The sequence below is a fragment of the Myotis lucifugus genome, unplaced genomic scaffold, assembly GCF_000147115.1.
Source record: "Myotis lucifugus unplaced genomic scaffold, Myoluc2.0 scaffold_124, whole genome shotgun sequence".
Classification (NCBI taxonomy): domain Eukaryota; kingdom Metazoa; phylum Chordata; class Mammalia; order Chiroptera; family Vespertilionidae; genus Myotis; species Myotis lucifugus.
Genome location: NW_005871172.1, coordinates 2,959,543 through 2,987,196, shown reverse-complemented (window position 1 = coordinate 2,987,196; position 27,654 = coordinate 2,959,543). Strand labels below are relative to the sequence as shown.

General features: G+C 36.8%; 1 protein-coding gene across 2 annotated transcripts in view; it reads right to left on the bottom strand.

Moving 5' to 3' along the window:
* The window catches only part of SOX6 (SRY-box 6), a 458,732-nt gene that overhangs the window by 113,850 nt on the left and 317,228 nt on the right, over positions 1-27,654 (bottom strand). For both annotated transcript variants that reach the window (XM_006093837.3, XM_023758148.1), the window contains exons 7-9: positions 11,249-11,369; positions 2,361-2,440; positions 796-918 (exon numbers count right to left, since the gene is read on the bottom strand). In XM_006093837.3, coding sequence (XP_006093899.1) covers positions 796-918; positions 2,361-2,440; positions 11,249-11,369 — 324 coding nt within the window. The remainder of the gene's footprint in view (positions 1-795; positions 919-2,360; positions 2,441-11,248; positions 11,370-27,654) is intronic.

The following is a 27,654-nucleotide window of genomic DNA, read 5'->3' as shown; positions in this document are numbered from 1 at the left end:
GAACACCAATGATATAGGAAAGGAATTAAGCATGAAATTAGAGAACTAGATCCCTGTAGAAGAAAAGGACTTGGTTTTCAAAAGAGACATATAAGCCATCTTCTCCCAAGTAGTAAGAATACCACACACACATACACACCAAAAAACAAACTAAGTAACTAACTAAGAGCTTTACTGGAAGATAAATACAAAAGGAATACTATCAAAATTTATGGGGCAAAAAGCAAGCAGCCAGGCCCAGGCACCCATCCCCACTTCAGCCTGAGAAAACTAAGTTAAGAAACCTGAATTAGGTAGAGTTAAAAAAAATCCTAGGTAAAAACTTTGACTCAGGAATATTTTGTAGCCTTGGTTAAAAAACTTGACCTCTCTGAACCTCTGTTATTTATCTGTACAAGTGGAACCATATTCTATCAACTTTACAGAGTTTTATGTGGTCAAATGAGATTTTTGTAGTGTTTAAGTGTTTTTTTAACATTATACATCACTATACATTTAAAAAAGTAATAATAAGTAAAGAAAATAAAGATGGTTTGAAAACACACATAATATAAAAAAAAATGCCTAAATACATATACAGGAATAAACAACCTAATTCAGGGGCATTGGTTCGACATCTGCTTTTTTTTTTTTATGAAAGAAAAGGAGCAAAAAGGAGCCTCCTTAGGAATCAGAAGTAGGAAATGATTATCTTGTAGTGTTTAGGTTTTGTGTTTGCCACTTTTGAGAAAGCCTATAATATGACTGAACAATCCAGTCCCCCACCCAATGAAGCACCAATGGAAGTATTCATACCTCAATCTGTTTGTGGTTGTAAGAGTGGCCACCACCATGTTCAAAGGTGTCCAAACTCCTGCCAAAACGGTCACTTAGGCCCTTTAGCCTTGGGTTAATTTGTGGGTGGGAGACATGACCCTTCTGTTTAGTAGCGTATTCAGAAAAAAAAAAAAAAGACAAAACACACTGTCAGAACTCATGAAACAGAACACATATTTCTACACCCAGGGTACTGACCACACCAAAGCATAGAAAGTAGAAGGTTTAGGACCCAGATGCTCCTTCACAGAAACTCGGCTCTAAGATCAAACAATGGGACTGATTCTTATCCCTGCCTCTGACTCAAGGGTACACTCTATAGCATAGCTATCTAAAAAGGAGAAGTAGATTAGGTTTCCTGGTAGTGAGGCTTTTCTTAGAGTTCACCAATTTCAGCAAGTTCCAGCGTTAGTAGTGGGGAAGGGGGAGGCTTGGAAGAGAGGTAGGGTTGCCACTCTTATAGGCAAAACTTTTAGTTCTGCTGGGCAGTCCATAACAAGGCTTTCTGGATGAGGCTTAGGATAAACACTCAAAGTCTTGCAAAAATTCTTACTTGAAGACCCAATTGAAAACGGTCAAAATAATGTTTTTTTCATGGTAAAATACTTGTACATTTTTTAATGTTGAGGTTATGTAGGGAATAGCAAAGAAGAAAGTAAAATGCCTAGCCAGGTGCTATTTCCTAGATTATTTAAGAAAAATAAAAAATAATCACAATAAATTATAAGAATAAAATACTATCTTTAAACTCTCCACTGTATTGAAATGAAAGTTGGTTGTTATCATACTTTTTAGATGTTTAAATTCTGAAGGTTTAACCATTATTTTAATATTATCTTTTTGCTAAAAATGCATACTCATTTACAGTCAATTTCCCACTAAAAGGCAGTACTGGAAGGGTGTAAAGATTGCCTCACCCTACTGTACACCCTTCATTTTAATGTGAAGACAAGGTGCAGATGATTTTTCATTCAGCTTCCTAAACACTTTCCCCCAAGTTTAGCTTTTAAGTAAAGAACTTGGTCAGACACCATGCCCAGACTTTCAACCTGGAATGAGGAAGAGGATGAGGTGACGATACGCATGCTCAGGTGCAATATGTTTACATTTTACTAAGTAGCTAAAGTAATTTGGTAATAATGACGACCCCCTGTTCTATGAGCTGCTAGAAGGAAAATATCCAACACTGTTCTCTGTTTTGATGCTTATATGTAAAAGCTAATTTGACATAAATTAAGACATGGGTGGAAACTTGACAAGGAGAAAGCTAATGCAGCCAATAACAACCAGCCATAAAGAAATTGTCAAACCATTAACTCACCTGATAGAGAATATAAAGTCCTAAGTCATCGTGTCATTTTTCCTTTAAAAATATTGAAACTGGCACTTTTCTATTTGCAGTATGGCAAGTACATAAGGTGTTAATCCTCCTAGGCTATGCTTAAAAAATTATTTAACATTCGGGCCATTATTTAGCATACAGCTGGTTAGCAGTTTTCCACTAGAGCACTGGCGAGCATCCCACATTTTCCTCTGGCACTTACCTGGAGCTGTAAAGGGCTGAGGCCCGAAGCGGCAGCAGCTGCCATTGTTGATGGAATGAACTGTACGGGGTAGTTATCACCTGTCGGAAAGAACAATGCGTACAGGTTTAGACAATGCACAGGGAATCGCAGCAGACAAGTACAAACATGGCCCTGGGATTGCCTGAGCTTTACAACGTTGCTCTAAGCTCAAACATCTGCAGAAACAAAAGGCTTCGTTGGGCACAGACTTGCAGTGCTGCCTTGGAACTTTTTGTTAACAGATAGCTGGTAGGCAAACTGGCAAAACATGAATGTGATGTTAAAAAAAATTTAATGTGCAATTCAAGCATGTTCACTCCATTACAAATCTTGTAATACATCATTTTTTTAAGGGTAAAAAAATATCTTAAAGCCAGGCTGACACTCCGTTCACTAAGAAAGCATTAAGGCTTTTGTATTAACAACGAAAACTGGCTTGGTAAGCAAGGCAGAGCGTTAGAGCCCAAAAAAGATTGTGATCTGTTGACTGTCCATAACCCTAAACTATACTTTATTAAAAAAATAGAGAAAAAAATTTAAAGTGCAATTTCTTTCATTGATAGCAGTGAGAGGGAAACTCATCTTATCTGCCAACATTCTGTGAAATGCCTGGTATCCCAACGGGAGTGGACGCATTATTTTTCTGGATTAACTTCTGTGGAGCCTAGTACAGAACCATGCACTCTAGGTACTTATCACTTCCTCCTTGATGATGTGATTTCATAACCACATGTTTTACATGGAATATCTCCATTAAAGTTCGGAAAATATTAAGCATGGTTCAGCAGAGGTCAGTGCTACATCCTAACGTGTTTCTGACTCCAGGCCTCTCCTAAATAGGGGGACAGAGGTGCCGACGGTGACCTAAGAGCACAGGCTGTGTGCAGCGACCTGAGGGACCAAGAGAAAGCACTGAGGACTGTATTGTGATCGTGGTAACTGAGGTCAAAATGAATACTTGTGGACAAATCACACAATATCCGTGATTAAATGGAGCATCGCTTGGGCTCCGGCCACTCATTTAAAGTCAGTGTCGTGCGCTATTTCTAGGCTATATTTTAATAGGCTGTTCCTTCACACATTTTTGACATTTATAATAATCATGCTGTTTTGCATGAACTTTTCCACACTGAAAACGGAATGTATAATGAAGAGACGGTGTAGAAAGAATCGCAGTAACAGCGGTAGTCAACTGGAAAGCAACGAAACCTCTTTGTTTTTTTCTGCATGGACACCAATACCTGGAGCCTCCTGATGCCCCTGCTTCCCTGGGACGCATCCTGCCTGCCACACGAAGTGCTGCTCAGCTGGCCCAATGTACATGTTAAGTCACTTTCACTTTTAACAAATTGTTAGCTTCTGATCTGCACAGTCTCTTTGCATCATATCCATAATACCTCATCAGACCATTGAGCACAGTGTGTGCTCGTGTGCAGTCCAGTAACAATTGGCTTCTGATTGCATACGAGCGCTGCTACAATGCACTCACTAGCACTATGCTGTGCTGGTCTCCTATGGAGTAATGTTCAAAATATCTGATCTTGTTTTTCCCCTTCCATGAGGTTGATTTTGGTTTGCAGTGCTGCATGAGCTTTTTAAAAAAGTTAACTAGGCCAAATTATTTTTTATAGTAAGTGACTGTCGCTTTATGCTTAAATAATTCCACTGATCTCCTTGATATTTAAACTAAATTATCGGATGAAAGAATATTCCTATCTAAGTCAAATAGTATTTCTTTGGTTGATATCTGATCATGTTAAAAAAATCACAAAACGATGCTGAATTAATGATGCTTCAAAAATAGGGTGGAAAAAATCACCATTCCAACTATCAACATGGACTGCCTCCCGGAACATTTTAGAGCTATTCTTTCTTTAAATATCATGCATTATTCATACTAACTCTAAACCACAAAACCCCCCTCTCTGTAAGTTTAATACCAGTTGCTTTATTTGTACTAAAACATTTTTCATGTCAAACATATTTTAAAAAATCAAACTCTAAAAGAATTCCCTGGGGCACTCCTTTTTTCATAGCTGTCATGCTTCTATGCTATGAAATAGCTGATTTTTTTTAATAGTTTTTGGCTTGCTAGTTAATTTATTACTATCTCTACCACACCCTGTAGTACTCTCCAGCTCACCTGCTGGCTACAAACAGCTCTCTTTCTACTGCTGACAAGCTTATTTTTAAAGCGTTTCTAACTTTGCTGTTGGTTTGAATCTGTATGTTTAAATATAATCTTTGCAAAGCTATTACTCCAGAACATATCATTGTATCGATATTAAAAGTAAAAATGAATACATTAGAGCAACAGAGATTATCACATAAAATAATTAGAAGAGAGAGAAAAAGGAAAAGTCAAGAGAGGGAGAAGATAAGGGTGAAGGAAAGAGGGGGATTATAAAAGTAGAAGAGGAAAATATAAGAGGGAGAGGGATATAGGGTGTTGGAAAGTTTAATTTTTTATAACAAAGTTACGTGCTCTCCCCAACCCCCTTTTGTTTCCTCTGTGTAAGAGTTGATCAAGAAAAAGTTCTCAGTGGCTGACTTGGCAAGGAATCAGTCAACATGTTGTAGCAATTTTTTTCAAATTTGTCTCTGGATTTGAAATGCTTGCGTGAGCACCCATTCTTTTAAATTTGTACAAAGGAAGATGAAGCCTGTTGGAACAGGTTGGCTTTAGGCACTGCCGTACTCTGGCTCCTGCCACCTCTAGTGTACGAAGACAACCTCCAAGAGATAGTCTGGAAAAGAATGCCCATTCTGCAAATCCATCTCTCCAGCCTTCTAGATTTTCCAACTGACTATTTTTACCTGAGGATTACAGTACAAATACGAAACAGGACTTAAAACCTATGGGACATTTGCCTAACATTCGTTTCACTTGTCACACTGGGTAACATTCCTTTGAAATCAAAGCAGCTCCACAGCAAGAGTCCCTGAATGACAGAAAGTACATTGTGTAATTTTCAGGGAAACTGAAATGAAGCCAAAACTTATTAAGACTTAAATACAGGAGGAGGGGGAACTAGGACTCAGTCTACCTCCTACAAGAATACTCATAGTTTGTGTAATTCAGATAGAAATTCCACTTTCATTAAAGAGTCATCCCACAGGTAAAATTCTGCCCATTTAGTATGATTCTTCAGAAAGACAAGGGACTGGGATGGTTGTGGTCTTCTGAGATATTCACTTCAGATATTAACCTATTGAGGAAATCATTTAAAGAGCTTGGGAGGAGTAGAGAAGAAAGATACATTAAACTGGGAGACAGGATTCAAAGATTCTTCAGTTAATTGGCTCAAAGTCTCACACCTTACTCTACACACTCCAAGACAGAAGAAAAATTCACTACACGACCCTAACTATCTCACAGATTAATTTGTGGTGGCATCATAGGTTTATGGCAAATTACTTGAGTTTCCAAATAACTTATATATAGATTCCATTTTTATAAGCTATCGTCATTCTTGCTACAATATAGAAATAGTTCAATCACTATCATCAATGTAGACTTAGACATACCACTTTGCAGCTTGCCTGGATGTATGTATTCAGAGTAGCAAAATATTACACTTCCTCTATATTCTAAAAAATTGCCATAATCTATCTGAATTTATCTTTGTGAAACATCACATCGCAGCAAAAGTTAGCAGGTAATGGGTGACACTTTCAGAATTCTATAAATAGAATAAAACCTTCCATCTGTTCTGAGGACAATTGGGCAAAAAAAATTGGCAAGCATGCTCTTATTTCTCCTGCAAAACTGCTCCTTCTCTGTTCATTAAATAATAGACCAGTGATGGCGAACCTTTTGAGCTCGGCATGTCAGCATTTTGAAAAACCCTAACTTAACTCTGGTGCCGTGTCACATATAGAAATTTTTTGATATTTGCAACCATAGTAAAACAAAGAGTTATATTTTTGATATTTATTTTATATATTTAAATGCCATTTAACAAAGAAATATCAACCAAAAAAATGAGTTCGCGTGTCACCTCTGACACACGTGTCATAGGTTCACCATCACTGGAATAGACCAATGATGAGAAGAGTCTTGAGTTTTAGGAGTCTTAGGAGTTTTCCTAAGAGTATCTGCATGTTGTTTGTTTGTTTATTTTTAAATATGTTTTTATTGATTTCAGAGAGGAAGGGAGAAGGAAAGAGAGAGAGAAACATCAATGATGAGAGAGAATCACTGATTGGCTGCCTCCTGCATGCCCCACACTGGGGATCAAGCCTGCAACCCAGGGATGTGCCCTGACCAGGGAATTGAACCACAAACTCCTGGTTCATAGGTCGACACTTAACCACTGAGCCATGCTTTCCAGGCTATCTGCATTGTTTTTGATACCTTCAAAGAAGCTAAGAATCAAGAATCAATCTTAATTTCTTTACCTATTTCATAGATGCATCCACTCCTCTGACCAATATATAAAAATCCATGGAATTTGTCACAATAGCAATTAAATAAGTGAGGGTCGATGAACTGATATAAATCCACCCCATTGCAAGAAATGAAATTATAATACCACTCAGTTTATGCCTTAATATTAGCTCACCAATATATAGGCTCTATATATGAAGGAGGAACAGTTAAAATGATCTCCATGAAGCCAGGTTAGTTTACATGGATGAACATATTTTCTTCTTGGACTGCAACATTTTAATTTAAAAATTAGAACACTAATATGAAGAAACTAAGATGCTTTAATTTCAAGTAGATAGATTTAATCAAGTATTCCAGCAACAGTGGTTACACACCTATGATTTAATTCTGGAAGCGGTAGAAATCCCAGCTCTATAAGATGTCATTTGGCTAACCCCATACATATAAATCACATTTTTTCCTACAGAAAAAGCAAACACCAGATTTTTCTTAATGTCATCCACACTTAGACCATGTCCACAAGAGCATAAAATATCAAATCAGAGAACCAGTCTGGATTCTATCTCTGCTAATTCCTAGATGGGAGTGCTTAGAAAAGTTAATCAATGTGTTTGATTTTCTTTTTTCTCAAGGAGCATCTTTTATTTTATTTTTATTTTTAAATCTTTATTGTTGAAAGTATTATATCTGACCCCTTTTCCCCCCATTGACCTATTCTAGCCTTCCTGCCCCTGCCCCAGGCCTTCACTACCCTATTGTCTATGTCCATGGGTTATGAATACTAGTATATGAATACAAGTTCTTTGGTTGTTTGACTTTTGTTTTCTTTTTTCTTTTAACAAAATAGAAATAATGCTACTTTTATCTTAGAATTTTTATGAAAATTAAATTAGAATATATATTATATTTATATAATTATTTTATATAAATGCTTATTTCATTTATTTACTAGTATATAAAATTTATTATTTATGTTTATAGACAAATAAATGGTGCTCAATAAATGCTAAATGAAACAAAGGAATTAAAAAGAAGCATTAGATAACAATTGTACACCAACAAATTAGAAAATCTAGAAGAAATAGACAAATTCTTGAAAGATACAAATTACCTAAATGGATTCAAGAAAAAATAAAAAATACCAACATAACTATAACAGGTAAAGAGATTGAATCAGTAATCAAAACCTCCCAACAAAGATAAGTCTTGAATCAGATGGCTTCACCAGTAAATTTTATTCAATATTCAAGAAAAATTAACACTAATCTTTCCCAAAGTCTTCAACAAGAGATAGAGAGAGAGAGAGAGAGAGAACTCTTCCTAACTATTCAGTAATGAGACCAACATTACCTTGATACCAAATCCAGATAAAGACATCACAGGAAAACAAAAACACAAAAAACAGACCAATATCCTTTATGAATATAGATACAAAGTTCCTCAACAAAATATTAGCATATTGAATCCAACAACATATTAAAGGTATTATTCACTATGACTAGGTAATATTTATCCCAAGAATGCAAGAGTGATTCAACATCTAAAAGACTCAGTGTAATACATCATATTTATAGAACAAAGGAGGAAAACCCCACTTGATCATCTCAATTGATGCATTTGACAAGATCTAATAACTGTTCATGATAGGAAAAATAGTCTCAGAAAAGTAGGAATACAGGGAAAGTTCATCAACATGCACAATTCCTGTGGGCAACACTCCTCAGTAAGCCAGCGAGGTGGGAGAGCTTGCTTGCTGCTCACTGTGCACAGGAACCCTGCAATGCCCAGAGCGACGGGCAAACCATCTGAAGGGCAAGTCCCAGAGCCCTAAATATGTTAGTTTAGACTGTGCTAATATGGGTTCAGAAACAGTCAACTTCCACTGTGAATATCACCCCAAGGAGGGCCTGGCTGTCTAGCAATCAAGACGATTATTCAATCAGCTGGCAGCATAAGCTCTCTGGAATTGTTTTAGGTTATGGGAAGGTAGAAAAGGAGAAAAAAGAGAGTTTATTTTGTAATTTATGAAGAACAAGGTAGCGTTTGCTCAGCCTCTTGCTTAGAGGATCAAAATATAAAGTTATGTGATCATTGCACAGCTTTTATATGTGACAAAGTTCCTCTCTTCTAAAAATTTAGTCATTGTCTCATGTGTATTTCAAGTGAAATTACCATAGCTCAGTTTATAGCAAAAAAAGTTTTCTTACTCCAGACTCTGGTCCAAATTCAGACTCTGGTCCAGAATTCTCCTCCCCAAATTCAGGTGAATGACAAGAACACTGCATAGATTAAGTCTCCTGAATATGTAATTTCTCTACTAATAGTGTAAGAACATATAACTTTAAATCTTTTTAAGTATAATTTTTATATACAGTAAAGCCTAGATTAGCCAACAAATTAAAGAATATAGAGTTCTGCTTAATTAATTTCTCTGACATAACTTAGGAGTCACCAGAAAATACTTTTATCACCAGCCTTGCCTGGGATTAAAAACTGTCCTAATGTCCAAATCTACTGACCTGCCTTAACCAAAACGCTTTAGCCAAAATAATCAAATACAACTTTGCTTCCCCAGAACACTACACTGTGCTGCACATATGCGGTTCGAGGGAGGTAACTCACGCCTGTACAATATTGTCCAAATCTCTATGTTCTTCTTAGTTACATATTATAATCTCATTGATGCTATATGAGAAGACTTTTAAAAAATGGTCCAACTTCATTGACTATATAACAATATCTGTCCTCATGAAAAATGTCATCGTTGTTTTAACAAAATTAGGCAACATGTTAACTATGTTGATATCTATGTCTAGTAGAAAGTAAGGCTCATACCTGATTTTGAAGTGTGGAGAGTTTTAAATTTAAAAACACTGAAATTAAATAGAGAGTTCCACGTATAGTTCATTTAAAAGGATTCTAAGATTGGTAGAGAGATGACAAACTCAGAATCAGGATAAACCAGTAAATTTAGTTTACACCAACATTCCAAAGATACTCAAGATGAAGAAACAGTTCAGAAATACTTACAGAGAACAGAGAAGGACTGAAACACTGCACTGACAGAAACATATTCTCTGACAAAATATACTCCTGTCCTTAATATGAATCTCAACTTCATAGGGTATATAACTTGTTCTGAAAATTCTGCTCGAGAAAAACCAATTTTTAGCAATCTGAATACCACAACTGTCTTTCACTCAGGTGCCCAGAAACCTTTAATACTAAGGATTGCCATTTTTTTATCTGAAGAATTTTCAAAGTCAGTCCTTAAATTAGCCAATCCCTTAACATCTCTATTCTTTAAATCCTTTGAGTTTTGACACACATCTTACCTTTCCTTACAAGGAAGAGTGTACTCGACCAAGAGCAAAAGAGTAATCAATAGCAACAAACAGTTAAAATAACTATCAAAATTCACCAGGTTTGTTTTTATGCTACTTAGTAAACTTTCTTACCAAGCATTTTAGTAGAGTGATTTATATTTTATTAGTGCTTTAAGCATATTAAAATACCTTTGTTCACTTTGTAAACCCCAAACACAAAGAAACTGCTGCACTCAGATTTGTTACACACAGATTTGGTGGTTAATATAAGCAGGTTAATATGTTAAAAAGAACTTGACACAGAAATTATTAATGAGTAGAACAAGGTCACTACTTCTGAGCTGAGGTCACTTACAAAGAATGCACAAATGAAATTAAGGTTGCCTTTTATTTACTTGACTATCTTCTTACATTGGATTCCTTTGGCAACATATCTTTAAACATTTAAAGCCCTGTTTACAAGGAGGCTCTGAAAGAACCTTCAAACCATTCTGTGTCCCTAATTGAATTCCCTAGGAGTCCAGTAAACTCAGAGGAATAAAGAAAAATCATAACATTTGCTAAATCATCTCAAAACATATTTCACTGCAAGGTTATGTGACCTGTTTTTTGAGGTTCCAAGATGAATGAGAAAATACTACTGAATGTTTCATTATTTAGACTAACATCAAAAAGAATTTTAGCTATTAATGGTAAGTTAATTAAATCAATCCAGTTTTAATTTTTCTTCCAAGAGAAATCATACAACAACTAATAACAACATTTTATACTGTACGTGACCACTCAGCCAGAATTTAAAAGCTCTTGGGGAGGAAAGCATCGGTAACCAAAGACAATTATTCACAGTAAAGGTATGAGACAGAGCTAATAAAAATGTGTAATCACCCCCAAGGAAAGTAGCATTTTATCTATGAACAAAAAAAAAAATCAAGTGGAAGAAGAGAAAGTAAAAGTTTTTAGCAACCAATTACTTTATTAACATGTCACCTTCCCAATTAACTTCCCAGTTCTAATTTTACTTTTAAATAAGCTTTCATGATCTTTGTACTCATAGTTCTTTCATGTGCTCCTGTGTTTGTTGTGACTACTAAGCAAAAACATGTGGATTTTAGCATTTCCAAAAGAATGTTAAATTCCTCTCTACTTACCTGGTTTGTATGTTATTCCAGGGGGGAAGAGGAATCCCTGTTGGGCAGCAGCAGCTGCTGCCAGGGTCCGCTGGTCATGTGGAAAAATTGGGATCATGAGCGGAGGCATGTGACCCTGAACCTGCTAAACAGAAGAGAGCCTATGATCAGACAGAGAGCAAATGTACGCCAAGAAGTATTTGTTTTTCACTCCTGGTGGTGTGTGGGTACCCAAACAGCCACCCACCTCCAACCTCATTCCAAATATGCTCCCTCAGAAAAGTCGGGCCACATTCCACAAGTCCCTTCTCTTAGATTCCATTAGCACAGCAAGAACATCACCTCATTGTGAATTTGCTTCACCCCTGCTTCCACTAAATTGTAGTCACTGGTTTTCTTTTATCTCAACTTTATTTTTCCTTTATTTTCTTTCCTTTTTTAAAACAAAGAAATAAGTTGCTTCTTACATTGTACAATGTTTAAAGGTTTTACCCTTACATCAGCTTTGCATTCTGTGCTTTATTTTGAAAACAGTATTTAGTATCCTTGGACAGAAAATAATGTCTAATTGTTATGTATTCCAAAAGCTGTGTCTCCCCAGTTAGGTATCTTATTTCAAAGCCTCACTGCATTATGTTAAACATATAGCTCTTCAGATTTAAGGCTACTACATCTTGGCTCCCAATTAAACTAATATTCTTTGCCATACACACCTCGATGTAACATATAAATTGCTTGTCTGGCTAAGCAGTTTTACAGCTTTATGCACTACCATGTAGCTCAGTAATTATGGAGTTGTATTCAGAGAGCATTTCATAATAAATCCTACTACATCAAATTTCATTTGACCTCAATAAATGTATCAAAGAGCACAAAAATGCAAAATAGAAAATCTTCACTCTCTATATCAGTATTTGTGTTCCATATAAAGAAAGTGAGAGCTATGACAGAATCATGCCTGTGGAAATCACACTTTAATTTCCCAGCTCCCTCCTTTCCTCCAGGCATGCTGCCCCGGTTCTCGAGAGCATCACAGGAAGGTTTTGTCCTGGCTTTCAGGGCCTGATTCTATAAGTTGAACTACGGGACTTTTGTTATATAAAGATCAAAACTAGGGTGTATTAACAGAAATGATCTTTTAGTTCAAACGGGGTTTTTGGCCTCCTTACTAGCATAAAAAGGCTACATTAATTTCTATTTAAGATATAAACCGTTACCACTAATTCTACCAGCCCCAAACCTTTCCCCTGTTTAAATTCCTAAATCTTCTTTTCAGGCAGAAATCCACACACTGGCTGGTGACCCTGTTTAAATAGCACTAACTTGCCTTGTCCTGTCCTTGTTCCCTCCACAGCCAGGGACATGGTGCAAAATGCTTCTGTGTGGGTCTAAGAGGTTTCATTTACCAACAGTTTTTCTCTAGGGAAAGCCCTATGATGTGGGTTAATAAAGGGCAGGCAAAAAATAAACACTTTACAGTATTTTTCTGAATTCATTTCTCAGGAAAATCAACTTATAATAAAAAGGTCTTTGTGCAATTACTACCTTGCCAGTGGGGCGTGAAAGAAACTAGCTTTAGGCAGCTATTTCTCCCATTTTAGCTGAGGTAAGCCCAAGTTTTGTACGTTAGAGTACAAACTTAGCCTGCTTAAATTGGAGCTGATCCCCTAGTGCCCAGGTCTTGCCTTTAACCCTGAAGAAAAACACTAAGTTTGCTTCCAACTCCAGCTGATTGTGACCTGATGCAAATGTGAGATGTCAACATTGAGGGCACTGTTCTACGTCAGAAAATAAAACATGGTATTCTTTGTGGGTGACTATTGTTCAGTGCAAGAGTATATAGAAGAAAATCATTTCATCTACTCCTAGAAATATGGTCCTCTCACGTTCCCAGCACATAGCACAGATGCTTCACACTCTAAAGAAGGGGAGCAAGAAAGTGAGAAGTCTAGGTATCATATTTATTTAATCTTTCCTTCTGTCATTTAACAGACATTTATTACATTTTATTTATTTGTTTGTTTAATTTATATCCTCACCCAAGGATATGCTTCCACTGTTTGAGAGAGAGAGAGAGAGAGAGAGAGAGAGAGAGAGAGAGAGAGGTGATAAAAAAAAAAACACCAATTGATTGCCTCCCGTACACACCCCACCAGGGAATGAACCCACAACCTAGGCATGTGCCTTGACTAGGAATCAAACCTGCAAGTTTGGTGCATGAGACAATGCTCCAACCAATGAGCCACCTTAATAGCCATGGCTATTATTATTATGTGATAGCTGGAAAAAAATGGAGGCCATTTAGCTTGGAATAGAAAAGATATGCTATATTCAAATGTTTGAAGGAATGATATATGGAAGATGAACCAGATTAAATCTGAGCCGTTACAATGGGCAGAACTATATTCAAAAGAAAGAGATTTTAGGGAAGTTTAATGCAAAGAATTTTCTAATAATGAGTAATCCAACAATCACTGATAAAAGAGAGTGTGTGTGCCATTGCCCTAGAGGTGGTCAAGTAAAGGTTGCACACCTACATGTGAGAAATTCTTGAAAGGACATGTGAAACTGAAACCCTGATTAGATAATGACCTATACACCCTTTGCAACTTGATAATTCTATGGTTGTTTAAAAGTCAACATTAGGAAGATAATGCGATCTAGTCATTCTTTCATCCATTCGACACATAATTTATTCACTATCTACTCTGCCTACAAAGGCTTTACTGCCAAACAATCTGAGCTTACATCTATACACTGCCCTTCTGTTGGCTGTGTGATCTTGAACACTCATTTAACCTTCCTGAGTCTATTCTGTCACGTAAAAAGCAAAGTTAGTGATACTACCTTACATGGTTATTGTGAGGATTAAAAGACAAGGAAAGTAATGCTTGTGGCACAGTGAGTGGCACATAATAGGCACTCAGTAAGCATTAGGTCTTTGCTCTCTTTTTGATATAGTTTGAATATTCAGTACTAGAAAATTATCAATTTACTGATAAAAGAAGAAACAGTGGATCTTACGCATAATTCTAATTCAAAAAAGAAAACATGAGCCAACCAAATAATTCAGTTTGGCAGGCTGAGGCTTGTCATGTTCTCGGCAGATACCACACCTCACAGAGCATTATCCCATCCCAAGTATCTAGAAACCCGTGAAAAAGAAGAGGTGGGATTACTGGGATCATTTGAAGATGTAATTATTCATTAAGCAGCATCTTAGGAGGAAAACATAATTTTATTTTCACGGTGCCCAAGCTCTTCAGATCATAAGGGATCAATGGCAATTAGGCATCAGACCTTAATAATTCTTGAATCTTGGTGCCTGAAGATATTTCCTTTGTAACTAGCTATGTACATGAGAAAACTAAGTAAACTATCTAGGGTCCTTTTTAATGCCAAGGAGCTATAGGGGTTTCATATTAACATAAGCTGTAATAGTTCAGGGAAGTTCCTTTCTGTCCATCACCCTCTACAAGGTAGGAAATGTTAGACATTTTCAATGCTATTAGCTCAGAGGCAGTTTCATTAAAACGAGGGTCAAAGTAAATAAGGAGGGGAACAGAAGGCATAGGGAGAGCAATAGTAATAGTAGACTCAGATGTGGAACAGAGTTTAGAGTTGATCTCACCTAGTAGTTCTCCAAGTACGGTCCCTAACTAGCAGCATCAGCCATACCTGAGAATTTTAAAAAAGCAAATTATGGGGCTCCACCCCAGACCTATGAATCAGAAACTCTGGGGTTGGATCCAACTATCTAAAATGTAGACTAAAATAATCCAGAGCAGTGATGCTCAAATTTTAGTGTGCATCAGAATCTGGAGGGCTTGCTAAAACACAGATTGCTCAACCCCACCCTCAAAGTCTCTGAATCAGTAGATTTGAGGTAGGGGCCTAAGAGTGTATTTTTCTAACAAATCCCCATGTGAAGTGAAGCTGGTGCTGCTGGTGCAGGGACTACTCTTTGAAAATCACTAATCTAAATCAAACCTCACATGGAACCAGGTGACTAGAGAAGATAAAAGATGCAAGCCTGGGTTTACACTGGATGACCAAGCTGGATCTAGAGTCCAGAACTGCTAATTATCCCGTCCAGGGCTTTTTCCATTGCATCACATGGACTTCAGTGATAGAAAACAGGGGAAACCACATGTGTACACACTTTCGGTAGGAAAAATCTGGAGCCCTGCAACTAAAAACAATTGTATGTTTCAGAGGTGTATTGTTGGAGTATTGCTATTATATTTATTTAGTTTCAGTTTCTTTCGTCTTCTCTCTCGTTTTGTGCCCAGGACAATTTGATCATAAATCTACTGTAACTAATTCCAATAATTTATTATATTACATTCATTAGCAATGATCATTTAGCTCCAAATGATAAAATTTTCCTTAACTTGTTTTAAGTAAAACAATGATATGAAAATTCAAAGTGCCCTTTACTAAACACAAGCCGAAATATCCAGTGGCCAGTTAGAAACTAGGCTGAGAGATGATAGAAAGCTCATTTCTAGCTCTATTTACAGAAGTAACAGTAGTGGTAATGATAATCACAGCAGCTAGTCCTTTCCAGTGTTTCCTATATGTCCAGCACAGGGAAAGTGATTTACATGCTCTATCTCATTTAATCTTCAAAATTCTATGGTGTACTTACTGTTATTATTCTCATTCACTTAATGAGGAAGACAAAACTGTGAGAGTTTAAGTAACTTTGGTCAATTAAAAAGTGGTAGAGCCAGGATTCAAGTCCCAGGTAAAACCAGCTCAAAGTCTATACTTTTAAGTCCCATTTAAAGTCATTTCTTACTAAACCAACCTAACTGAGATAAGGAATATAATTCTTTGTGATAACAATTATTTGACTGGAAGTTTTATAAACATAATTGTAATTTGTACAAAGTTGTAATAAATAATACACAGAAACCCAATGTACCCTTTACCCATTTTCCTCCAATAGTAGCATCTTGAAAAACTATAATACACAACTAGGGTATTGACCTTGATATAATCCAACAATATTATCCAGATTTCCCCAGTGTGATACTACTTTAAAGGAATCATCTGTCTTAAAAATTAGTAAGGGTAATGGAGGTCTATGAATACTTCCAACCACCATCTGTTATAGAAAACTCACCAGTACAACTCACCGGTGCAAATAGTCATGTGTTGCATAACAACAATTATAATAGAGCAGGAAAATTCCTAACAGCCTAGTGACACCGTAGTCATTGTAATGTCTACAGCAACAAATTATTCACATGCTTGTTTTGATGCTGGTGTAAACAAACCTACTGAGCTGCCAGGTGTATAAAAGTATAGCACTTACAACTACAGTAGTAGGCTATACCATCTAGGTTTGTGTAACTACACTTTATAATGTTTGCACAATACACAAGTCACCAAACAATGCGTATATCAGAAGGTGACCCTGTCTTAGCGGTTCATGGCTTTAATATAAGTGTGAAGTATAAATTAAAGCAATAATTTCCCCCTTTCATAGCTGTCCATTCATTGTACTTACTAGAAGATTATTGCTTGAAGGTGGGGAATAGAAAACAAGGGCAAGTTAGCGGGGAGAGATAAGAGGGCTTGGTGGCTACACAAAAACACATAAGCACCTGGAGTACTTTCCTCCTATGGAAGCTGAATTAAGTTCACTGGCTGAGTGTTAGTGCTTAAGGCAGATAAAGACTTTTGAAGATACAGAAAAGCCCCCACCTTGCTCTGAAGAATGTAAGCCTGCCTTTCCTTTTCCTTCCCACCATCATATTTTCCCATCTAGTGACATGCCAGGAAAGGCACTCACACTGGAAACAGCAACCTCCAAAAATAGTTTACTAAAGAATAAAAAAATAATAGAATTCCCCTTGCTGCATCAAAGAATGACCAGTTTCCACATGTATTTTCCAAGACGTTATCAAAAATTCAAAATAGCATCCTTTTCGCTTGAAAGGGTATCTTTCCCTTAGCACAAATTCACAGATACTTGGTAATTATCCTGTAGATAAAGGAGTAAAACAGATTTTGTTAAGACAAAGAGTGAAACTTGATGTGGACAAAAATATATCTGAGTATGAAACTGCATTATTTTTATTGTTCTGGAAGTCAGCAATAACTGGCTGGATATGTCATGTGAATGACTAATGAGAAACTGGGAACCCATCGTAGGTGAAGCTCAGTCAGTGCATCATGGAAGGAACACAGTGCACGCCCCAAATCTGTCCATTAATTCTAACCTTCCACAGTCCCTCACCAAAGCAGCTCCCTTTTGGAAAGGAAGGAGACACATTCTTGATCAAATAGGGTACATGCCAGGGGATTTTAATTGCTTGGGTGTTCCTCATGTCGTTCAGACAATGCAGACAGCGGCAGATGCACGTGAAACACTTAGGTTCTGTCTCTTCCTGTTTCTAAAACAGAATTGTTGCATCAACACTCATCCCCTTTGTTTTCTCTGTGCTAAGTTGTTGATGATGCCATTTTTTGCCATCTGCCCCAGAGCTTCATTAAAGATACATGAATGGGCTAACTGGCCTGATATCTTGTGAGGAACAGGTGCTATTGTTTGTCCCTGAAGACTTGCACTAAAGATATGACTCAGAATACTTGAGAAAGAGCATCTGCAGCAGTCAGTCAGAGAGCGACTTGGCAGAGACCTGGCTACGTGCTAATATGCAAACACACTCAGGGGGACTCGTTTTCTCTTTCATGAAGATTACCTAACTTTTTTAGTGATGGGAAACAAGAATTTGTGTTGAAAATCATAAGAATATTAATGTTTATTAGTGAGTGAAAGCCAGTGAGCAAATGAAGATCTTTTTCATGCTTTATTTCTAGAATATCATTCCTCATGGGGTTTCATTGGAGCAAGCTGTTTTAATCTGTCGGAAGAAGTGTATCCAATGTTTATAAATCATGACAGAAGGAGGGAAAGACAGAGATAGAAAATAGGGAGTGAGAAAGAGTGGTCAGAGAGGAAGAGGCGGAGAATACAGACAGAAAAGGTGGGAAGGGAAGGGAATTATTTAAAGGCCATATTCTTTATTGCAAAGAATAGCTGAGTCATTTGTGTAAAGTGTTACCACTATAAAAGCCTCAGTGTCTACAGTGAAAGAAATAAAGGCCCCAGAAAGCTTACATTAAAAGCCTTCAAGGTCAGGAAGGTGTCTTCTGACTGTCTAAAAGTGCATGCTGAGCTCTTCTGTAGAGTCAGGAAGGAAAAGGTCTCATTTGATAGGATAAATAGTGCCTTAACTATAAACACTTTTCATTTTAAACTTTTTGTTGTTGTTGTTAAAATCTGTCTAATATGTTGAGACTCTTCTTTGGCCTGCCTTAGAAAGCATAATGCAGTTGGTCAACACACTGAACTTCTCGTGGTTGACCTGTGTGAAGTACACAAAGGAACCTTATATTATATACGTCCTACCCTAGTGTTCACTAATTGTTTCAGTCCACTAATCATCTCACTCCAGGTAAAGTGAGTGTCCTGAATGGCCTGTGCCATTTATATTTCCTCCCTGCTCTTATCATAGGGCTAAAAACATACTAGGCATTTTGCTTCAATTGATCCATCTGAGAACCACCTAGGGCCTAAGCACAGGTTTTCTAAGCACTAGTTTCCATAGGTTAGTATTGTTAATGCAGCTGCAAAAGATGCAAAACTGTAGCTGCTCTCATTTCAGAAGAAAATAAAGAATGACTTAAATACATCTTGATATCACCTTGTTTGTTTTTCATTTGTCTTATTTAGCAAACCTCTGGCTGCTGCAGCTAATGGAGGAGAGCAAATCCCTGCTTCCCAGAGAATCTAGTTAGCTCTAGCAGGAGGACAATCAAACCGAAATTTCATCAGGAACAATTCTAGGACACAGCTTTTTAAAAATATTTGAGAAGACAGAGTCCCATCTTCTCAGATGTTTCCCACCAGCATCCAATCCAATAAATATACATTGTACAAATAATGTAACTGCACCTAGATGAGGGTCCTGCTTTGTGTGATTTTGTTTGTTGATAGCAGGATTCATTCTCTCTCTCTCTTCTCTCTCTCTCTCTCTCTCTCTCTCTCTCCCCCTCCCTCCCTCCCTCTCTCTCTCTCCCTCTCTCTCCCTCCCCAACTCCCCCAACCCGAACAAGGATAAAGGATAATATACTACTTTGTTACCATTGTTATCATTGCCCTTTAATATGCCCTTTAATATGCAATTTCTTCCTAGAACTTGCATGCTGCTGCCACCACTTTTCTCAAGATCCTCACTAAAGGAACAAGAAAACCCCTGAAAAGGTAGGATAAACTCAAGATATTACAGTTTAAAGGCATCATTTAAAAAACTCAGGCCTTAATCTTTCAGTCATATGTTTTAGTTTGAATATTAGAGCTAACTTTACATTTATGATACATATTTTTATGTATGTATATTATATACTTCAGTGAAAATTTAATTTAAAGGAAAAAGGGAAAATCATTCCAGTAGTTTACTTATTAAATATACATAATAGAAAACCTAAAATGGTCACAGGGGGAATGGGAAAAGACACATCTTGTCCCCAGCTTTACTATGTCTCTACCCTTACTTCCAAGAGTAATACATGCAAACAAAAGCAATGCTTTTTACTGGACTGGTCTTTAAGATAGCTACTTCAAATCAGCTTCACAGTCTAGCACTTCCCAGTTCCCTTCCTTGGTTACACAGGAGGGAAATAACCATTGACAGTAAGAGCACAGTGATTTCATCTATTAGGATAGTAGTACACATTTTTAAAAAATCTTCTTTAGGTTTATATTCAGAGAGAAATGTTAGCCCTGAAAGAACCAATCCTGACCTTTGTGGTAACTCCTTTTTTCATATTCTCAACATACTGTATACATTCCTTCTATTTGCATTTTCTAATGGGTAAATATCTCATTAACCTACCAGAATCATTAGTAATCAAACATCATTATAGTCTCTCTCATTTATTTGTACGTTTAAATATTGAATTCTCAAAGAAAAGGACATAGGTTTAGCATTAGCGTAATCGTACCTCAGTATCTCTTACTTATTTGTTCTCTTACTCACTGAAATAAAGAACTCCACACATATACAATGACCTCTTAGGCTCCCAAGAAACAGTTAATACATAAGAGAAGTCAGTAGTGCTTGTCTTCATTCAAATATTCAACATCCATTTACTGAGCACCAAGCCCTATCCGCTCAGTACCATGCTAGGCACTAGGACTATAAAGCTACCTTGGAGAAGTCCATAGCCTTATTTTATCAGGTAGTGGGGTTAGGTTTGTTTTCACTTACACAGTAGTATAAATTATCAGTTTGTAAGCTTACTTTGGAATAGGGTCAACAGAGAAAGGAAAGATTTGCTTTAAAAAACAAAACTAAACTAAATTATAACAAAAATTCCATTAGGTGTCTTTCCATAGTCTTCCTATGGTCTTTAGCTCCGAAAATTTTTGAGAGTATTTATGAGGACAAAAGTCAGATTACTTTATAAAATGGATGATAAATGTTAATTAATGTGTTTAAATTATCTTACTGTGTTTTAAGAAACGCTCACCAGGAGGGAAGTAGAATATCCTGGCCATAAAGAAATTAATAAAACATGTTATGCAAAAGTAAAATTTATGATTCATTTGGAATTAGATATCTACTACCTTTTCAATCCATACAAATGCATAATCTTGTCAATTAAATATTATTGTTAAGGTCTAGTAGTATGTTAAAATCACTTTAAAGTGCAACTAAGGAAAATTCATGTGTGTTTATTACTCCTTAAGGATCTATTAGTGGGTATTTTATTCAGATTCGTGCTGTAAAATCTGCATAAACTCAGCATATTGTTATCCCCATGTGTGCATTTGTTTGGTTAAAGCAGAACAGCAAATCTCAATTTTTGCAACTTCTGGAAAAGTCAAGAGAACTAAAACAGTCTTAATTTTAATCAGATACAAACAGTTATCACTACAGAAGTGAAGAGTTGACTATTATGCAAATAGTCACAGTTAGTGGTCACCAGGCCATCACAGAAGACTGAGCTAGTCAATTACTTTGGATATTTCCAAAGACTAGTGAAGATGAATGTTTCTTATTCTACCCTGTCTTATTTCCACAGAAGTATGAAACATATTAGAGACTAATGATTGTTGTTCTCAAATGGAAACCCCATTAAATACACAATGGTCAAAGTGTTTTGCCAAGATGGAAATTAATTTTTTTAATTTTGCATAAATGTGGTATAAAGATGGTAACATTTGTGAAGAATGTAGCATTCCTTTCTTTGTAACAACCAAATTCAGATATAAACCTTTTGTAAACTTTTGACCTGTAATGAAGGCAATCTGGCTTTTACCCCTGAAGTATTTTACACAAGCTTATTCTGTTAGCAATGACCAGAGTTCAATTATTAAATTCCTCCTCCAGAAATGCAGGTTTACATCTTTGACTACAGGACTTGTTAAAGTTATGCACAAGCAACTTTAAGGCAGACTTTGTACCTCCTCAGGGCTTAGTAAAAGTCTCTCTTACACAGAGTAGGGACTCAAGAATACTTGTTACATAAATACATTAAAGAATTTTTGTTCTATGTTGTTCAAAAACTAAGCCACAACAACTCTGGTGATTTTGTTAAATCTAAATCTTCTGAATCAATTTGAAGTACTTTCATCACTAATAATCTTCAAATTGAGGCAATGGAAATAAACATCTCCTCCAAGATACTTCATCATAGTATTCTTTTCTTTTAGCATGCCATGGTCTGACTTTGAAAATACAAAAGTCAGTATGAAAATACAAAAATCGATTGTATTCATTTATTTGAAGATAGTTTTTAAAATTATTTTTAATATATATTTATTGATTTTAGAGAGAGAGGAAGGGAGAGGGGTAGAGAGAGAAACATCAATCGGCTGCCTCCTGTATGACCCCTACTGAAGATCGAGCTGTCAACCCAAGCATGTGCACTAATCGGGAATTGAACCATAACCTCTTGGTTCATGGGTTGACACTCAACCACTGAGCCAAACTAGCTGGGCAATTAGAAAATAGTTTATTTTTTTAAATGTTTTTATTTATTTTTACCATCTTTCTCCTCTTATTTTCAACTAGAGGCCCAATGCACAAAATTCATGAAAGAATGAAAGAATAGGCCTTCCTTCCCCTGGCTGCCAGGACTGGTTTCCCTCTGGCACCTGGAACCCAGGCTTCCCTCTGGCTGCTGGCAGACACCCAGGACTCGGGCTTCCCTTGCAGCCCTGGCTTCATCCGGAAGGTCATCTGGAAGGACGTCCAGAAGGACATCCAGTCTAATTAGCATATTATGCTTTTATTATTATAGATAGCTTCTAAGTCTTTGTTCACACCACTTAGAATGATATTTCCTCTCTTTTTTGCCTTTCCAAACCTGACCTACCATTCATGGTTCAGCTCAAATTCAGTTTAAATTCAATTCTATGAAGAAGTATAAAGTTCTTCCTTCCTGTCAAAATTTACATTGCACATACTGTGTTGAATTATTTAGCGGTTTTCATTTCAATATTTGCCACTATTCTAAGCATTGGGGACATAAAAGCAGATAAAATTCCCTACCATTAACTCTTAGGAAAGACAGACAATATACAAATGAATGTAGATATATATGCAGGTGTATATGTATGTACATATATATTACACACACACACACACACACACACACACACACACACACACATATATATATATATAGGGTGTCCCAAAATTCACGCAAGAAGTAATTTTGATAGAAAACACAGGTTTATAATTAAAAATTGTAAATTATTTTTTGATTCATAAAGTATACAGTATAGGGTTATGTATGGAGTAGCACATCGGGTAAATGGACTCCACAGCTTTTTTGGCACATACGCAAAGCTGTGGTCTTCATTGGTCTTCATTGTCCCTGCTCCTGGGCCATAATTGGTACTTGGTAATGCTTATCAAATTGAAGGGATTGAAATCAAAGGGCAACAGATATTAGAATCTGATTCAATAAACCAAGTAAAATTAGGCTTTTATTTTTTGTTCTTGTTGTTGTTGTTAATGCTCACGCAAAATGCAAATCTTGTGTGAATTTTGGGACACTCTATATATGTGTATATAATGAGCAAATATATAAGTATAATAAATACCAGTTGATAACAGATACTATGAAGAATAGAGATAGAGTATGAGGGGTAGAGCTAGAGATAGAGAGATAGAGATTAGAGATAGAGATAGAGATAGAGATAGAGATAGAGATAGATAGAGTATGAGGGGTATATGGTGGAAAGTGGGAGGTAACCGTAGGGAATGGAGGGGGTTATTTTGGTTAGATAATATAGCGCAGGGTTGAATGATCTAAGAAAATGCTACATGGAACTATCTGAGAAAAAAGCAACTCAGGCAGAGGGCATGTGAGTGCAAAGGACCCAATGCAGCAGTAACTTGGGTGAGTTGGTAAGGCCAGCACAGGAAAAGCAAAGATGGGGGGGGGGGGGGAGAGAGAGAGAGAGAGAGAGAGAGAGAGAGAGAGAGAGAGAGAGAGAAAAGGGCATAGAGGAGATCACTCCGGGTTTTGCAGAGCACAGCAAAAAGTGTGTATTTCATTCTGAGTGTGATGGAAAGTCATTGCAGGGTTTTAAGAGAGAGAAGTGGCATGAGACCTGACTTAGGTTCATAAAGATCGCTCTGGTTGCTGGGAAGAAAATGGACTTGACTAGAGCAAGAATGAAAGCAGAGAGGCCAGTTTAGAAACTACTTCAATAGTCTAAAAGTGGGATCATCATGGCCTTTTCCCATCTTACATATCCTCTCTACTAAAGTAGAAGAAAACATCTTGCAGACAGATTCTTAATGGATACTAGGACAGTGCCTGCAAATATGAAAGGCAAAAAATAATTATCTGACTGATTAACTAATTGATTAACTGACTGATTAAAAACATGACCTGTCCAGTGATTCCATATGAGACAAGAAGCACACACATCACTTTCAAACACTGGTACTTTTTCATGTCTATAGGGAAGAAGAGCATCCTATATAATAGAGGTGATATGCAAATTGACCGTCACACCCTTGCACAAGATGGCCTCCCCCATGTGGTCAAAAGATGGCCTCCACAAGATGGCCAGCAGGGGAGGGCAGTTAGGGGTGACTGGGCCAGCAGGGGAAGGCAGTTGGGGGGGACCAGGCCTGCAGGGGTGGGCAGTTAGGGATGACTAGGCCGGGAGGGGAGGGCAGTTAGGGGTGATTGGCTGGCAAGGGAGGGCAGTTGGGGGGGACCAGGCCTGCAGGGGAGGGCAGTTGGGGGCGACCAGGCTGGCAGGGAAGGGCAGTTGGGGGCGATCTGGCTGGCAGGGGAGCAGTTAGGCATCAATCAGGCTGGCAGGGGAATGGTTAGGAGGTGATCAGGCTGGCAGGGGAATGGTTAGGAGGTGATCAGGCTGGCAGGCAGAAGCGGTTAGGGGCAATCAGGCAGGCAGGCAGGCAAGTGGTTGGGAGCCAGCAGTACTGGATTGTGAGAGGATGTCCGACCGGCAGTCAGACATCCCCCAAGGGGTCCCAAATTGAAGAGGGTGCAGGCTGGGCTGAGGGACACCCCCCCCCCCCCCAGTGCACGAATTTTGTGCACCGGGCCTCTAGTAAGATAATAAAATCTAAGAGGCTACTGCGGCCTCCCTGTAATTCTCTTCCCCAAATACTATGTCTTTTAATAAAATTTTAGGCAGCTGAGAAGCCTACTGAAGAAACTGAAAATGTAAATCCTTAATCCAGTCTCTGTGGGGGAAAACAGGAGTATTTAAAATAATTCAAGTTACTTTGCCAACTTTCCTATGGAAAAAAATCAACTTTTAGTAAAGATCAGAACAGTAGAAAATTTAATATATACATAAACCGGCTCAAACACTAGCTAATTTAAACTTCTCTAGTTTTTTTGGCATTTGAGACTAATGTCATATCTGCCAAATGAAACTGGAATTTACAATAGAGTCAGATGCTGCAGCAATTCACCTCTCATGATACTCTGCTGTTACAAAGAACAGGTCAACCGCATTATTTAAGACGAGCAGATGATTACTAGACTTATCCTAAGGTATAGAAATGTGTAATTACTATGTTGTTCACCATAATAATGTATGTCATCTGTAGTTGGAAAATAAGTTAACTTTTAAAATTAAAATAAATTAATTTTTAAAATAAGAATGATTAGGAATAACTCATGCAATCACAGCTGAAAGGGAATAGAAACTCAAACCCAAAAATAAATGGAAGGGTCTACTGGCCCAGTCAGGTCAATAGAAAAATAAACAAACCAGAATTCAAAATGGAAAATGAATATACTGAATTTTCCAAACATTCTTAAAGCAAGAAATCCTAGTTAGAAATTTGAATATTTCTTTATCCTTTATATTAAGATATTAATTTTTACCATACTCCATCTAAAACACACTATTACATAGTCCTTGATGATTGGCTTAGATTTAAGGTAAGCACAATATAAAATCTTAGCCAATCTTCTGTACCACCACCAAAAAAAAACAAAAACAAAGTAGTAGTAACTTTGCCCTAATTACAATATGTTAAGAAAAAGGAAGAGAAGTGAAGATAAGAGAGGGAAGAAAATAAAAATATGAAAGGAAAGATAAAGAAAGCAAAGAAAGAAGAAGAGGGAGGAAGGAAGCAAGCAAGGTTAATGCTGGCTTTAAAAATTTTAGTGCTGTCTTTTATATCCACAATTTTGACCTGATTACTGCCCATTCTGTCCTTTACACTTCAGCAAATATCACCTCCAAACCCCAGTGTTATACTTACCTTCCAAATATTTTATAAATATCAAGTGATATATGTAAAAAGCTCTTTGAAAAATGGAAATTGCTATAAAAACTAAAAATTGAAATTTAAACTGAACATTGAAGAGTTGTGGATGTAGGCTGTTGACCAAGTTAGTATAAATGCAAGGACCAGCCTATCAGTGTGCCCATTCATGACCTGGAACACATGGAACTCAGAAAAATATTATAATAACTTAACCAAATGTAGAGAGATATTTTCCCCAAACCAACACCACAAATTTTGATAAAGTTCAATTTAATTTTGTAAATTTCTATGGGTAAGAGAAAGAAAGGAAACCCCTACCTCCATTCCCCCCCCCAAAAAAAGCAAATAAAAAGATATGTCCCATGACATGTTACTCACATGGTAAAGTATTTATCCATATACTTAATTTTTTACTTTAGTTTGAATTACAACTTGAATCCCTACAAATGTAATTACAAATTTGTGAACAGGTATATTTGCATTACCCTATTAGCTCATCCACAGTGATCTAGAACCATGATGATCAAACCTATAGACATTTCCTTTGAGCTCCACATGACAGTTCCCAAATATGAATGACACAAAGTCCAGCTTTGAGTCTCTTTAACTCTTCTTAATTTAACTATTAAAAAGGTCAGATTCGCTCCTTTACAACTGCACTATGATTATAGGTTCCATGGTAGAATAAGAAATTGAATCTACATAGAAATTATCAGCCAATAACAATAGGTCCTTGTCCAGCTGTGACTACTTCCCTCCTCTACAATCAGTCCTTATCTGGTTCAGGAAATGCCTGTTTTAACTGACAGGTAGGAGATTAAATCTACAGCTGCTGAAATACAATCTCAGCTCTGTTAGATAGGCTTTCATTGAAAAGCACTATACACACATAATTTGTTTATGTTGTACCAGCAATCTCTGACAAAGCAGACTGTCTAGCTGAGACAAATGTGGTTAAACCCATTTATTGTATTATTTCTGCTACACAGAACAAGCTCTTAAAACGCAGAAACTAGACAAGGCACAAAGCTCTAGCTGTCTAAAGAAATCAAGAATAGATGACTTCTTGTTACACTAGCCCTTTTTACACAGAAAGCATGTTCTCCCTTGGAAAACATCTATTCCAATTTCTCTTTTAAGTGGGTGGTTCAATTATGTTTATGCTTTCAGTTTTTAAAGTTTCTTTTGTTCCTTCTAGCATAAATGGGCATAAAATCACCTAAGCACTGAATATTTCTACATTTAAGAACAAATGAATATTTATAGCAAGTGCTATATCACCCCCTTTAAAAATACCCATAATGATACATTCTCATGACAATCCATCCTCTTTCAATATTTATTGCAAATTTTTATAATGTTATTTGATTCTTTTATTTCACCTGATCAAAAAATACCTTTTCAACTTATAAAAAATATAATAAATACTGGTTTCTTTAAAATAAGTGTCAAGGGGAGAGGTTTTAACAACAGCAGCAACAATGAAAGCTGCTACTTAAGTGACCATGAATTACTTGCTTCAAATTAACAATAGAACTACAAATAAAAAATGTTGCTTTATATCTAAAATCTATTCTTTAGGTACACTTACTCAACACTAGCATTCTGAGTATACCGTATGTGTAT